At 42.3% G+C, this 16,289-nt stretch overlaps 1 protein-coding gene and 1 long non-coding RNA gene across 3 annotated transcripts; one reads left to right on the forward strand and one right to left on the reverse strand.

Annotated features, from left to right (window-relative positions):
- Nucleotides 1–1,499: 1,499 nt before the first annotated feature.
- LOC123630190 lies at nucleotides 1,500–13,004 on the reverse strand. Of its 2 annotated transcripts, none has more exons than XR_006732611.1 (2): nucleotides 12,945–13,004; nucleotides 1,500–1,958 (listed from the first exon to the last, which is right to left on the reverse strand). It is a non-coding gene; the product is annotated as an uncharacterized LOC123630190 (long non-coding RNA). The 2 variants fall into 2 exon arrangements; XR_006732610.1 differs by having other exon boundaries at nucleotides 12,938–12,977.
- A 449-nt stretch (nucleotides 13,005–13,453) lies between these two features.
- Nucleotides 13,454–15,674, forward strand: RAP2B (RAP2B, member of RAS oncogene family). The gene has a single exon (XM_045539508.1). The coding sequence runs from the start codon at nucleotides 13,595–13,597 to the stop codon at nucleotides 14,144–14,146; it is 552 nt and encodes a 183-aa protein (XP_045395464.1). The 5' UTR covers nucleotides 13,454–13,594; the 3' UTR covers nucleotides 14,147–15,674.
- The last annotated feature ends 615 nt before the right edge of the window (nucleotides 15,675–16,289 follow it).

Below are 16,289 nucleotides of genomic sequence, written 5' to 3' on the forward strand. Positions count from 1 at the left end.
CTCTGTTTGGCATAATGCTTTGCTGTTGCCATCTTGAAATTCATAATACTTTTTGAATGAGGAATCCTGCATTTTCATTTGGCACTGGGCTCCACAAATTATATAGATTTTCCTGCCCCTCTCATTCTACAACATACCCAAATGTGTAGTTCTCCCTCCTAGAGCTAATCATAATTCTTTGATTTTCTTTATAGTTTACTCTCTAATTACACATATCTGAACAAAATAATTTAATTTTGCCTTTTACAATGTTACAGAAATAGAATCATACAGTACATATTTTGTTGTCTGGCTTTTTTCACTCAACATTATGTCTTTAAGAGTCATCCATATTATGATTCATTCATTTTCTCAGTTATGTTTTTAATGAGCTCTATCCACTAGCCTTACAGAGGACTGACTGGTACATGGAAGAGAGCAAGACTGGAGGCAAAGGGACCAGTGAGGAGGCTGGGCTAACTGACAATCACCATGTGAGAGCCTGGGACCTATACATAATACTGTAGGAAAATCTCTGCTCTCTAGAAACCAGTATTTCAGAACCCTAGACTTTTGGAACTACTGCAGATGTAGGACAAGCTTAAAAATCTAAATCAATAGCAACAACAACAAAAAAGCCCTGCCCTGGGGTAAAGAAGCAAGTCCTGAGTATCCCAGCAACAAATGATAGTGAAGACAGTTCAATGAACCAAAAGTATTCCCAGCATGCTATGTTGACCAGGAAAAAAGGAACTGTTCCAATTGGATAGAATATGTGTGTATGTGTGTATGTTTATATATGTATATTATGTGTGTATATGTGTGTATATATACATTTATATACATGAGTGTATATATACATTTATATATACACACTCTTTTTTTGGCATGAAAGCATTGAGGTGTAGAAGTAGCATAAGATAAGAAATAAGGAAGCAATTTTTAAAAAGCAAAAAGAACAACAGAGATGATCTGAGGCTGTGTAGAAAATCTGGCAGCAGTTGTGATTAGAAATTTATGGGGCAATGAAAAGGAGAAAAGGGCTAGAGACAAAGCAAAATAAGACCGGACAACTCTGCAGAGTGTGCGGCAGACAGTAATCTCCGACACGTACTCTCTATATCAGTGATTCAGTAATGGATGTGCATTCCCCCAGTGGGGCATATTAAAATGACCCGAGACCTTCTAGTGGAAGACAGGACCTATCTGCATCAATAGAGAAATATTTTATTTAGTTGTTGGCTCACTAAAGACACATCAGACATTATCATTCAGCATTCTGGGCAAGACATTCATTATTAAACACAAGTGACCTTAAATAACAAAACCATCTTCACTGCAGTAGAGTGCCAAGGCCATGTCACAGAGCCAGCTGTGTACAATGGCATGTATTCTACACTAGTTCCAGTGAAAAATGAAGGGCGAAGATATTTTTTAAAATTGTGCCAATCTTAAACAAATAAAGGAGTTCTGAAAAAGGTAAATGTGAAAATGATCATGAACAAATAATATCTGTCAAATTGACATATTTTGTGCCTTTATTATTTCAGGAGCATTAGGCAATTTCACATACGCTGTTTTATCAACCTCACAACAGTCATTTATATACCCAATTTAGAGATACAGGACAGTGAAGTTTAAAGCTGTATTAGTTATCTATTGCTGTATAACAGGTTACTCGAAAACTTAGCAGCTTAAAACAAAAAAACATTTATCTCGCACAGTTTCTGAGGGCCAGGACTCTGGGGACAGCTTAGCTGGGTGGTTCTGGCTCACGGTCTCTCATGAAATTGCAGTCAAGCTGTCAGCTGGGCCAGTAGTCATTTGAATGCTGCAGGATTAGCTTCCAAGTTAATTTTCTTAATTGTTGGCAGGCCTCAGTTTCTCTCACTAGTTGGAACAGGGACCTCATTGCCCCGTCACTTGGTCCTCTCCACAGGGTTGCGTGATGTCCGAAAGAAATGGCAGCTGGCTTCCTCCTGGGAGAGAAATTTAAGAGAGACAGAGTTCAAGACAGAAGCTGCAGTCTTTTATAATGTAATCTTGGAAGTGACACATCATCCCTTGTGTCATGTTCTATTGGTCATGCAGACCAACCCTGATGCACTGTGGGCAAAGGCTCTCCAAGGATGTGAATGCCAGCAGGAATTGGCGAGAGCCATCTTGGAGGCTGGCTACCACAGAAACTAAGTTGTCCACAGTTTTACACCTAGAAAGTCAAATTTTAAAAGTAAATCTGTCAGAGTAAAAATCTAGTACTCTCTCTACTTCATATGATTTGTACACGAGGAGTCAAAAATGTAAAAAAGTTAAATTTTTTCAGGTTTTTGTGTAAACCAAAGTTGGGTTGACTGAAACTTTCTATCATGTACACAATCAAACTTGAAAACAAATAAAGCATACTAAACGTAATTTTTAGTGAAAAGATATAAGATCGCATCTATCTCTCATCCAATATTTATTGAACAGGCATGAAAATATTATGTACAAATTTAATTGACAGAACAATACTGAGTTTCTAAAGAATGGTTTGGTGCTGGGGGTAGATGCTATGGGCTGCCTTACCCAACACTATTCTCCATTTATTTCTCCTTTGTCTCCCTCTACTATAAAAGGTGGAAAAGTTAGTTAAATACCAACTTTCCCAGCCTCCCTTATGGCTAAAGGGCATTCAGTGCAGTGCTAGCCAGATAAATACAACTGGAAGTCTTCTGGAGTTTTTATTTTCTTGATAAAACAGAAGGCTCTCCTTGTGCATCCTTTGTTCTACCTTCCTAGGACACCTTCTTTCTGCCACAAAAGCAGACTTAATTTCTGGGAAGCATTTCTCTTAACTGAGCTATTGGATGAAGCCCAGAAACACTCCAATTTCAGACTTCTTGTTATGTGATAAATAAACATTTATTTGTTTAGTTCCATCATCTCTTAGTTGGGTTTCCTAAGTAAAGCCATGAGTGTTTCTAATTCTTTCAGTGTGAGATAACTTTAGAAGATAAGGGAAAAAAAACCCAGCAAGTTCTGTGAAGATGAAGGGAGTGTTAGAAAACTTTTATGGCTTGTTGAGAAAACTTACGTCTAAACAATTTCCCATGTAAGCTAATTTCCTACATTATGCCAGCTGAGAGGTAAGACAACCACAATCATGTATCTTATTATTTTGCCTTAGTCTCTAACAATAGTATTGGAAGTCCAGACCACCCTGATTCCTCACAAATAGCACCTGGAGCCCTTAGGGTTGCCTCGCTTGCCCTTTCAGACCAGCCTCCTTGGCTGCTCTGTGGATTATACCATTGCCTTTGCTCATTATATTGAATTCTTTGCTGCAGCTGCCAGTGCCCAAAGTGACTATTACACTGATAGGATAAGTGACTGCTTGCTGCTATGGAGGTCTATCTCAGACCCTCTGTGGCTGCTGCAGCCACCAAAGCTGCAGACTCTGCCACTGAACATTGCATGAGCTGTGGGTCCCAATGCTGCCCGTTCCTTGTGATCTCAGTGGCCAAGATATCTATTACAGGTTCTTTCCCTCAGGTAGACTCATTGGGGCAATTCCACGGGATAATCTAAGATGTAAACTCTACTTTAGACAGACATCTCCTTTTCTCTTTGCTAACTTCTGTTGTCCTTGAATCACACTTATGAGCCTCAACTATCTCTTCTCTTTACCTTCCCAATAGTAACTTGGACCCTTACAGAATAGTGCATTTTCTGGCTTGACGTACTGGTCCTAGACCTTCATTCCCTGGCTTGCCTGCATTGTAGAATAAAACAAGTTTAGGCTCAAGTTGGATACATAAAAGTCATAAGGTTGGCCTAATTTAACTGGTAGCTTTATATATCAATGCAAGTTTATCTGAATTAAACATAAAAAGAATAAGCTGACAGTTTAATATTTGGGAAAATGCATGGTCCTAGAGTGTTACCTATTGCTTGCAGAGTACAAATAATGCTTGGAAAGTCAAAGAGAGTCTCTCTTGTCATACCCAAACTCTTCCTCCTATTTTTATTTACATTTAATGAAGGATCTTCTCAGAACTACAGGCTTATGTGAGGATAACAAAACTATCCTGTTTTTACACAATTATTCAGCTCCCTTCAGAGGAAATATAGTGGTATCTGTGACACTATGGTTATCTCCCAGCCACCGAATAGTTACCTCCCTGGGTCAGCCTATAGAAAGTATTATTCAAGATAGAAAATTTTTCTACATATGAAGTTTAATGAAAAAGTAGATTTTATCAGGCATGTAATATTCAGGATTCCCATTCCATTATTACAATGAATATACAATTTTAAATAGTGCTTATGCTTGGTATTCTATTCAAATCAAACACTAAAAAGAGTTTAGAGAAAGGTTTGGACTGAAACCATGTCAGCAAAAGTCATTTTCTTTTTTTTTTTTCTGATAAAGACTTTGTAGCTTTGAGAGACTAAGTCATTTCCCAAACATGTTAGGACACACTTTGGAAAGAGTCTCTTTTAAGCCTCAGGAAAAGCTTCAAGCAAAAGAGATAGAAGCCTGGGTATAAACTGACAAAGAAAGCAGCAATGTTAGTGATGCAGAAGTCACTGCTGGTGCTTTGAATGGTGCTGACACATAAGGGCACTGTTTGCAACAAAGAGGAAGATAATTTCTGAAGAGTGACAAAACCATTTGGGAGAATGCAGCTGAAGCCCTTGATTCAATAGTTAATTGTGCAGACGAGAAGCCATGTTCTGCAGCCCCAGAGGTCATGAACCTGAACATGCTTTATCCCTCCTACAGGACAAACAGACAAACCACCCCAAACTAGGCAGCCATCAGGGGCTTTGCCAATAAAGTAACTTCTTGGGCAACTTTTGACCTCAATAGCACTGCAACAGCATAAGCATAAGAGATATAAATATTCCCATCAAAAACCATTAACTAAGAGGGAAAAATTCTTTGCTATATAGGTACTTAAGATATCTCTCTTATTTGACTTTTATTTCCTGAGCAGTAGTTTATAGAATATCTGAGGCTTAAATTGAATTATAAGTTAAAATAGGCACAAGAAAACTAGATCTAGTGGAATATGTAAATTAATTCTACGATAAAAAGACAAGAAGACTGTTAACCAGAATGTCAAGTTTTTGTTTGGGAGTAATTTGTTATTTTTATTTTATTCTTTCAGCTTTTCTATACATTCCAAATTTATTATAGTAAACATATACTACTTATCTAATTAAAAGATAATCAATATTTTTCTTGTGACAGAATATCTCAGACAATAGCAACATTTTCTAGACAAATACTTAGCTACTCAAAATGACTCTTAAGAGTTTTGATAGTCAAGGTTTTATTGTAATTTAGCATGCAGTAGAAAGAGAAACTCAAGAGACTACACAGGTAAGGTAGTTTTATTGAGTTTATTTAATTTACCATTAGTAATGGAATTTTTAATTACATAAATCACAGGTTGATGTGCATACTTTTACTAAGGGTGTGGGCATATGAAAGATACACAGTTCATTTTACAATTATTTATTTCCATGTGCTGAGAAAAAGCCTTCAGAAATTTTAACAGAATCTGATCTGAGAAACTTAATAGGAATTATCAACATCCTTTCATCTCTTTTTTTTTTTTTTTTTTTTTTTGAGACAGGGTCCTGCCCTGTTGCCCAGGCTAGGGTGCAATGGCATAATCATAGCTCACTACAATCTCAAACTCTGGGCTCAAGCAATCTTCTTCTTGCTTCAGCCTATAGGAGTAACTGGGACTACAGACAGGTGCTTGCCACCAAGCTTGGCTAACTTTTCTATTTTTGGTAGAGATGGGGTCTTGCTGTTGCCCAGGCTGGTCTCATACTCCTGGCCTCAAGTGATCCTCCTGCCTCTGCCTCCCAAAGTACTAGGATTATACGCATGAGCCACCATGCTCAGCTCAACATCCTTCTTAATAATAATAAAACCCCCTGAATTGACATCTTCACAAATTCATGTAACCCAAATTTAGCAGCCTAACAACTTCACGAGGTGTGCTGCACAGTCACTGTTAGAAACAATTTGATTTCTACTCAGGTTCCCAAACTCACATCTGGCCTCCCCTCTTTCAGCAGGTGCCTTGCCATTTTTATTTAGAGAGGAGGTTATTCGCAGTGTGAGCTCTTTCAACTTTTCACCCTCTTGGCTCCAGTTTTCAGGTCTCTTGGCTCTTCTTTCCTGTTTGAGAGGGAGGATGCTTCCCTCAGACTTGCCACCAGTATTATCAAACTCCTCTGCCCTTTCCTCAAAAACCTCTATTCGGAGGACATCCTACTGCTTGAATTTCAGTCTCACCATCTTTACTGATGTTCTCCTTTCAGTTGAAAAGCAAAGCAAAATGTAACCATAAAAAAATGAAACCATAAAAATGCTGGAAGAAACACTGTATAAAATATCTTCCTATTTTTACCATGAAATCCATGAAGAAAACCCACGAAGGAAGAGATATTTTAAAAATAGGAATTAAAAAAAAAATAAAAAAGCATAAAGAAATCAAACACTAATAACAAACTGATAAAATTATTTGCAAGGCATATGACTGATTTAGGACTAGTATCTCCTTACATATTACATAACTGTAATCCATAATCAACAATTACAAATCAATAACAAAGAGATGAGAAGGCCAATACAAAATGGCTTATACCTTAACTATTAGGAAGAAATTTTGCATTTTTTGTATAAAAATAGCAATATGAACATTTCACAAATTATACAGAATTATATTCATATTGGTTGGTATATAGTCCCTATTTGAGGGCATTTTACTATAGCTTATGACTAAGAGTTATGACTACATCTAATGACAGGTTAGTAGTTCATTTTGATTAAGAGAACCTCCAGCAACAAATTTTTTTTTCTCAATATATGGTTTAAATATTGGCAAACTATGGGCCTGTGGGCCAAATGCAGCCTACCAGCTGTTTCCATAAAAAAGTATTATTGGAATCCAGCCATGCCCATTTGTTTACATAATGTCTATGGCTGCTCTCATGGTACAAAGGCAGAATAGTTGCAACAGAGATGGTATGGCCTACAAAACCTTCAGTATTTACTACTTGGCTCTTACAGAAAAGTTTGGACCACATATTTAGAAAATCTAGCTTATGTGGAACACAGAAACGTTTGCTCAGTTTTCCAAGATCACATCTTTTTAATTCCATAAAATTATAGTCTATCAAACCATGTTGAAAAACTGAAAAAAGAAAAAAAAATTATAGTCTACAAGAAAGGCAATAAGGTTTTCTTTTAAGGACATAAATTCCTTAATGAAAAGGATTTTGTGATAATATGTCCATACTATAATAGTTGAATAATAGAACAGTTATCTCCCTTTTATACATAAGTTTTAAAACAGATTTTTAAAAAACTTCAAAAGAGTTACAAACATCCATGACAGAACTGAATATAACAATCACTGAATTACTAAATAGACTGAATATTACAGTTTTGTGTGCTATCTTCCTAAGCCACCACACATAGATCCTTTCCTCTATATTCTCATTGCTACATTATCTAACAGAGGCCAATAAAACGGAACCCCCATTAGGCAGATTCCTTAAACCAGACCCTATTGCTGGTTTACAAAGAAAAACTTGCAAAAGAAACTTCCTTTCCCCCAAGAGAGAGTCTCATTGTCTCCATCAAAACCACAAAGTCTGAAAGACTCACTGGAGCCACCGCTGCAGAAGGGGCGATAGGCTTCGATTGTGCATCAGGGGAAGTGGTGGACCGTTGTTTCTCCAGGAGAAGAGGGAGCTGCTTTAATCTAGCGCTTGGTGAGAAAAAAGAAAGTGAGAGGAAAATTCTTTTTAATGGAGCCAAGCAATTTCTCTCATACTTGCTATATTTGGTTCTCTGGAACAGAAGGTTCTGAGGAGACAAATCTTAGGCAGACTGGGACTTGAAATTGAGCTTTCAACTAAGAAAAACAGGATCAATGAAATCTCTCTAAAATTTCCCTTGAGCGAGAGCACATTCATCATATAAAAGTTGTGTATGAGCGAGTTGTGCTCTTTTCTCTACAGATCAGGGTGTCAGGCAAATCTAAGACCTGAAAGAAAAGGTCAGATCATTTATCTTAGACAGGAGGAACTTTTTCTTTTTTTTTTTTTCTAAAATCAGGTATAAGACTGAAAATAAGCCAAACCATTAGGAAGAGTTTATGACAGAACTCAAACCTACTGTTTGTGGTAAGCCTGGGTGACACTTTAGCCCAGCGTGATTTCTCCACAGAGACATGAGTGGTATCCATTATAAAAATTAACATCCTATATTAATTTATATGTTGAGGTCATTATTAAATATTAAACCAACAAACGCTCTTGAGACAATAACTATTTTGATTCTATTTCTTTCTTCTAGTCTATCAAAAAGTTCACAGAAAGCTTGAATGATTTTAAGAGATTCTTTAATTTAAAATTTAAGACTCTCCTACATATCTTCATTGAAGAGTAATTAAAATAGGAATAAGGAACTAGAGTACAAGTTATATAGACAAGACACTGAAATTATAAAACTAGGTAAATCTTTGTTTAGTTATCATGCTAGGATTTTAAGATATTGTTAAGACATAAAGATACAAAATCTCATCACAAATAATTTTTCTTACAAGATGGTTGCCCAAAGTATAATATGAATAGTATGTAGTAGTGTGAAATGTAATATTATTTAATAACATTAGTATGTAATATGTTGGTTACCCAAGTGTAATCTGAATAGTATGAATAGCATGAAACAATAATGATGATTTGGCTGACTTAAAAAATATTTTTAGGGACATTACTGGAGATTATTTAAAAAGGACCACTGATAAAATAAAATATCCTAAGTCTACTAGGGGATACATGGTTATACTATAACATTTTTAGTCATTTAATGAATATTTATTGAGAATTCTGTAAGGCACAGTTAATATCACACTTCTACTTTAAAATAATAATCCATGGTCACCATCAACTTACCTTTGGTGTTTTCAAAATGAGAAATATTTGTTTAGAATTGTTTACATATAGGTGGCACCAGCTAAAACTATGAACGTTATGAAATAAACCTCTACTCAACGTTGTACGAATGAAGAGGACAAGTAGGTACTTATTTTCTTGAGGACTTAAAAGATTCATTTTCTAACAAATCTTCTAATTCTTTGAAGGCCCAACCCCAGTGTCTTAGAAGGGGCTGAGCAGTACCACTGTGTGAGCAAAGATCATACCCTGTTTATTTAACATTCGGTATCAAAGGTTAAACTGTCTTTACCAGGTAGCTTTTACTTTAGATTGTTTTCCAGAAATCCTTTTCCACATTATCTGGAAATGTTAAGTCTTCTTCAGAGAAAGGGTTTATCCACTGGCTGCTCTGGTATCTTTCCTCAAGATAGCATTGATTTAGTGTTTCCACCCAAAGTAAGAGTAGATTTTGACCATTCTAGCGTATTTATAACTTAACAAAAGAGATTAAAACATGGGTATACATTTTTCTATGGATCTAGGAAATCATGTCTCACCAAGATTGATGTAATCTTTTACCACAGAGTTTGGAAAAGAAATAAAATACTATTTACATATTCATCAGTATATACTTATTGAGAACCTTCTACTTTACTAGGTGCTATGAGGAACAGAGATTGCTCCAAAGATAAACCCTGGACCCTGCCCTGGAGTAATTCACATGGTGCTTAGGATGACCAGACCTAGACATGTAAAGCATGATGGTACAGGACAGATAATGATTCAGGCTGTAAGTGGGAGTAGAAAAAGACTCCCAATAGATTTCACAGGAGGAAGTAGCCAACCTTAAAAATTTGTACATCAACAATTTTCATTGCCTCATTTTGAATCCCAAAACCCCCATCTAAATCTTTCTGTGGAAGACTATCTGAGTGCAACAAAAATTGCTATTGAAGAAGCCCTAATAAAAAGTATTCATACTGTGGCATCTTTCTGGTACTGAAGAGGCCATCGAGGTTCAATAATACCTGTCCACATGGTTAGGTTACCTGGAGTCCTGAGGATGTACACTTCCAGATGGGGCGGTCTAAGTGCCTGGGTCTGGGTAGTAATTTGACACATGTATGGGATGCTACAGCTTTAAAAGCATGTTGCCATCTATTATCTGTTAATTATTATCCCCACAGACAGCCTGGCACCATGGTAAGTGTAGTTGGGACACAGGGTTCTAATTCTGCTCAGCTCTCTCTGCTGTAAAATGAGGCATTTGGTGACTAGATTCTCCCCAAGGTTCCTTGCGTAGCTAGCTGGGTAGGGCAATTTTTATTATCATCATTTTATAGATAGGGAAACTAAGGTTAGGAGAGCTTAAGGGACCTGCCCAAGGCCCCAGATAATAACTGATATCCAATACTTGAGATTAGATACCAGGCCTATAAGGACAAAGCATTTTCTTCTATATCATCCTCAGAACCACACCTAACATTCGTGGACAACAGTACAAATAGAAGCCCACATAGCATTAATCTAAGTATTCAAGTTATAAATCAAGATAACAAACTGTTAAACAAAATATGATCTGTCCTCCCACCTTGACAAATACCTCCTCACAAGGAAATGGATAGCCAAGTGTGAATTATAAATTCTTGAACTCCTGCAAGGGCCAGGATGGAAGGTGTCAGGGAAGATAAAGCTGACCCTCACTGACTCCTCTTCCTGCACTAGGAGAGGCCCAAAGCACCTGGGAATGCACACCTCAGTCCACACGTCCAAATACAGTCCATACCCTTGGACACAGGGGTGAGTTCAGAGGCCCAAGCAGATCCCGGAAGCAGGTTTGCTACCATTCGAGCAGGGCATTCAGAGTTCTATCTGGAGTGTAGTCTAGAAGACGGTTCAGGCTCCAGATGGGCCATCATGTTGACCCTGAGAGGGGCACTGCCAGAGGAGAGCCAAAGGGTAGCTGTGGGTAGAGGTCCCTCTTGCTTGAGTTTAAGAGGTGGTCTGACCACATTGCCTCCAGGTTTAAGCTAAGAAAGAATAAAATACGAGAACTGTCTTGTGACAAGGAAGTATAGCCTAGTGGTTATGAGACCAGGCTCTGTAGACAAATATCTGGGTTGGAGTCTTACCTTGTCCACTTCCTAGCTGTGACATCTCAGGCAAGTTACTGATCCTCTCAGGGCCTCAGTTGCCTCATCTTTAAAATGGGTGTAATTATTACACAGAGTAACAGATAGTACATGTAAAACATTTGGCAGACATTAAACATTGGAGGAATGTTGACAAGGTTCTCTACAGCTGTATTAGGTGAATCTGCCTCAGAGACGTTTTTTCTGGAGAATTGTATAAGCATAATTATATCCAAGCCCTCTCTCCACTAACCAGAGGGACTGGGTGCAGGGGCAAGCACCACCCACCTCACCCAAGGAACCTGCTGCTGCCCACGTCTCGCCTGGCCAGGTGCCCAAGGACGTCAAGCTTCGGACTGGCACTTTAGGAGCCTTCACCAGGAGTTTGGAGAAGGCAGTGAGTCACGGCAGGACTAGGAACTGAAACCAAGTGTTAGCACACTGCCTGGCTCATCCCTCTGATGCCATCGGTTAAACCAGTGGGCAGTGGCACTGGCTAAGAAAGGCAGGACACCGAGCCAGGGTTGACGCAGCTCGGTGGCCCCCCGCCCCCTTCGCCCTGGAGCTCCCGCTGCCAGCGCTAAGTCTGCAGACAGGTCTTGACATCTCTCCTGGGCGAGGAACGAGAGAGACTCAGAACAAGTCGAGGCATCTCCCTCTCACCTCCCGTGAGTAGGAGACGAGCCAAGTCTAGCGATTGCTCGCCCGACAGCGAAGTCGTTTCCTACGAAGCAAGCCTGGACATTCCCCCCACCCCTCTGGGTGAAACGAATTCCAAGCGGCCCATTTCTCATCCCAGCCCCAGCCCCAGCCCCCTCCGTGCAAAAAACTTCGCAACTTTGTGGTTTCTTGCGGACCAAAAACTGTGATTAGCCCTTTCTGCTCCCTTTAAGGGACAGTCGTGACTGGGCACGAGAAGTCAGACTCTCTCGAAAACACTAACAAAGAACTATATTTAGGTCTGAGCTCTCCGCCTAAATTCCTCTTGTTTTTTCACTTTAGCTTCAAAACGACTGGGTTGGGAAAGTGGGAGGAAGAGGGTGGGGGAGCAGCGGAGAAAGAACAGCTGTGCCTCCGCCTCTCAGCTCAATCTCTATAAATAACCAATCGCGAGCGAAGACTACTTTTTAGCCAATGAAGCAGCCCAAACTGATAAAACCTTGGCGGCAGCCAATGGGAGGGCACTTGGGGGTGTGAGACTCGCACCCCGGGACCAATGAGTGCGGAGTCTGGGAGAGGTAATTTGAGCAGGAGTGTGGGTGTGTGGTGCAAAAGCTTCCTACTTCCAAGCCCGAAAACCTGCTCTGCGACTGAGCATGCCCTGACTGACTGTGGGCGCCGCTGAGCCTTCTGGATTGGGAAGTGGCCCGGTCTCCGGGTTTTGACCACAGCCGAATGGGGGGCGGGTAGGTAGGACCCGCAGGGACTCTGCCCGGACTGAGGTCTGGCACACGAGGCTACCCCTTCCTTAATCTGGGCAGTGTCTCAGGCCCACCGTCCCTCCCGTTTCTTTGTCCGCGGGAAGCAGTGCGAAGAGCCGGCCAGCGACGGCGGAGTAGCATTTCTGCTGCGAACGGTTTAGAAAGAGCTGTGGGGCGTGGATGCTCCGCCCATCGCTCACGCACTTGGCGGCACCAAAATGCCCTGTGGGTTTCCGGCCCGAGGCACACCCGCCCGGGGCGTGTTGAACGGCATCCCCGAGCCTCTGGTAACCGGAGCTGGCAGGCGCACAGCCGACTCCGCCCCTGAGCCGGCTCGCCGCGCCCACGCGATCCTTGCAGGGCCATCGCCCTTGCGCACGGACTCCAGAGCCGAGAAAGAAAGCGGCCTCCGTCCACCGGTCTGAGCTTTCCCAGCCCCGTACACACGACACACACCTCTCACCTCCTCTCCCCCATCCAGTTCCCGGACTCGCGCCACTCCCGAACCCGGACTCGAATCGGGAGCCCCGCCCCCGGGCCCGCCTCCGCCCGGCCCCTCAGAAAACCAGGAGCGGCTGCTCGGGCGGGGCGCCGCCGGCCGCGCACTGGGCATGCTCGCCGGGGCGGGGAGGGCCGGGCTGCGCGCGGCGAGTAGGAAGCCCTCGCCCAGCAGAGGCTGCGGGAGAGAGCGCGATGGGCCGCGGCGGTGGGCGCACGTTCCGCGGGGACTCATGCCACGCGCGTCCCGACCCGACGCGCAATTAGCAGCCTCCTCCACAGCCCTCCACCACCGCCTCCCCACCGTCTCGGGCTGCCGCGGTGAGAAGCTCCAGCCGTCGCCTCGCACAAGCGGCCGGCATTGTCCTCCCGGTGCGCCGCCAGGGCTGCCGCTGCCGCCGCGGACTGCTGCGGGCCCGGGACCCCGCGCCCCAGGGACGAGCCGCCGCCGCCGGCTGGCCCGGCGCCCGGCCCCTGCTTGGTGATTTGTCACCCTCTCCTGGGTTTTTCCTGCGGAGCTGAGGAAGGGGAGAGGTCCAGCCGCCAAACACAGCCTTCCCCGGCGCGCAGCCCCGACGGGGCCGCGGCTGGCGCGGCGAGAGCGCTGACGGAGCCATGAGAGAGTACAAAGTGGTGGTGCTGGGCTCGGGCGGCGTGGGCAAGTCCGCGCTCACCGTGCAGTTCGTGACCGGCTCTTTCATCGAGAAGTACGACCCAACCATCGAGGACTTCTACCGCAAGGAGATTGAGGTGGACTCGTCGCCGTCGGTGCTGGAGATACTGGACACAGCGGGCACCGAGCAGTTCGCGTCCATGCGGGACCTGTACATCAAGAATGGCCAGGGCTTCATCCTCGTCTACAGCCTCGTCAACCAGCAGAGCTTCCAGGACATCAAGCCCATGCGGGACCAGATCATCCGGGTGAAGCGGTACGAGCGCGTGCCCATGATCCTGGTAGGCAACAAGGTGGACCTGGAGGGCGAGCGCGAGGTCTCGTACGGCGAGGGCAAGGCCCTGGCCGAGGAGTGGAGCTGCCCCTTCATGGAGACGTCGGCCAAAAACAAAGCCTCGGTGGACGAGCTGTTCGCCGAGATCGTGCGGCAGATGAACTATGCGGCGCAGCCCAACGGCGACGAGGGCTGCTGCTCCGCCTGCGTGATCCTCTGAGGCGCCCGCGGTCGCCGCGCGCCGGCCGCGTTTTGCGCACAAAAGCCAAACGCACCCGACTCTCTAAATGTGATTTCTCTTACTTTGAGATTGGAGACGACTTTGTATTGGCCAGGATGTCCCGGAGCCCGGCTGGCCTCTGCGGCCTGCGTCCCCTGCCTCCACCCCATGTCCGAGGGGGTCTCCCGTCCTCACCATCCGAGACCCTGGTGGAAATGTGGCTCTTTGCAGCATGTACGTTTCTCATTGATTTTGGTTGACGCATATTTCCCGTTTAAGTAGCCATTAGGTCGCAGTAATGGCACCTTGACACCCGGCAAGCAAAAGTTTCAGCCTGGAAAAAAAAATGGGGGGGGGGGAGGGGTGAAAGAAAAGGAGAGGAAGAAGGTGGAAAGGTTTTTTTTTGTTTGTTTGTTTTGTTTTTTTTTTTTGGTTTTTGGGGGTTTTTTGTTTTTTGTTTTTGGTCAACAGCCGTTTTCTACTTCCAAGTTTTAAATACATGGAAGGAAGTCCAGGAGAACCATATGAAGGAACAGGAGGAGAAGAAGAAACTTTTGTTTTTTACTTGTTTTCCAGGAGTAGCTGGAAATTAAGATCGGGTTCCTTTGCTGCCAGCTTGGAAGGGCAACCCCGTGACTGATTGCGATTCTGAGGATGTCTATGCAAAGTTGGATTCTTGTTACAGTGTATCCAATCTGAAGTATTGCACATCTGAACTGGGACTGTTAACACTGATGCCAATACAGTGTGGGGTGCCAGAAAGTGTCTGCTGATATTTGTGGAAAAAAAAAAATCTATTTTGTTTACCTACTGTATCAAAGGGGAGTCTGGGGGAGAACGGTAGTATTTTTTTTTATCAGCTGTGAAAAAAATGTTACAGATCTGCACATTTTTTGTGTACTATTGTGTGTGTGAGTGTGTGTGTGGTTATTTTTTTTAAGTTTAGCTTTTTGGGTTTTTTTGTTTTTGTTTTTTTGGGCAGTAACAGATTTTAATGACTAGCTTTTTAAAATACAGTACAAAGACTTTGTAAATGTGATTCAGGGCTCCCAGCACCCCTGTGTCTGCAGAGTGCCTTCAAAACTCAGCTGTTCCAGCCGGTGCCAACCTGTGAACTTCCCACCATATCCCAGAATCTGCTATTCCCCAAACCACTTCCCAGTTTCCTTTCAGTAATCTTCCTGAAGGAGCCAGGACAATAGGGCCTGTTGTTTGGTGAATTTCTTTATCATTTTCAGCCTTTAAAATGTAATTTCCATGTCTTGCAATGAATGTTTCATTTTTTTTTTTTTTGCTTCATTTTGTTCAAATTTTCAGGTATTTAGCTCCCCTTTTATATTATTTTTAAATGTTTCTTGATTATTTGTTATAGGGTGTTCCTCCAGAAGCAAAGAGCAAAATTTTGCTGTTGTGATATGTACCAAGAAAATTTAACTAATTGTAATTTTTAATTCCATGCGTTTAATCATTGTCTCTTCATTTTAAGACTTTTAATACAAATGTCATTTTTAAAGAAACAAACCCAAAACTATTGTTTGTGTTTCTGTGTTTCATATTTAGTAATTTAATACAGTATCATGATAGTATGATGGCTGAGGTGGACAGGGGCAGGTACATGATACCCTCAAGAGTTTTTTGTCAAATTTTTGAAGACAGAAGGTATATCATTCACAAGTTGAGTGACATTACAACCAACTTCTTAAATATGTAGAAAATCATCTAGGTCTAGGAAGCCCGGGGTATGGCCATACCCTCTGATTAGAAGGTGAGCAGGGATACTGAATCTGTTCTGCTGACATGGAAAGATTTACCTCACTGTAGGTAGGGAAGGGGAGAAACCAACCACTTATGTTAGATCTGGAAAAGTAACCAAGTAACCATCCATCTGGCAAGGTAGGGTAGCACTTTTTTTCTTTTTTTTTTTTTTTCCTGTTTATGTCGCACAACAAAATAAAAACATGTTTGGGGAAGATCGTTTCCAATTCTGAAGTCACCTAGTGATAATTTTTGCAGTACATTTGTACGGTGGTAGATAATATCTCAACCCTTTTGAAGTTTTGATTTGGAAATAATTAGATTTAAAAAGACAATAGGCTAAGACAATTTCCTTGCTCTCATGGCATACGGCATTATTTTGTGGACC

Source organism: Lemur catta, chromosome 1 (assembly GCF_020740605.2).
Source record: "Lemur catta isolate mLemCat1 chromosome 1, mLemCat1.pri, whole genome shotgun sequence".
Lineage (NCBI taxonomy): Eukaryota > Metazoa > Chordata > Mammalia > Primates > Lemuridae > Lemur > Lemur catta.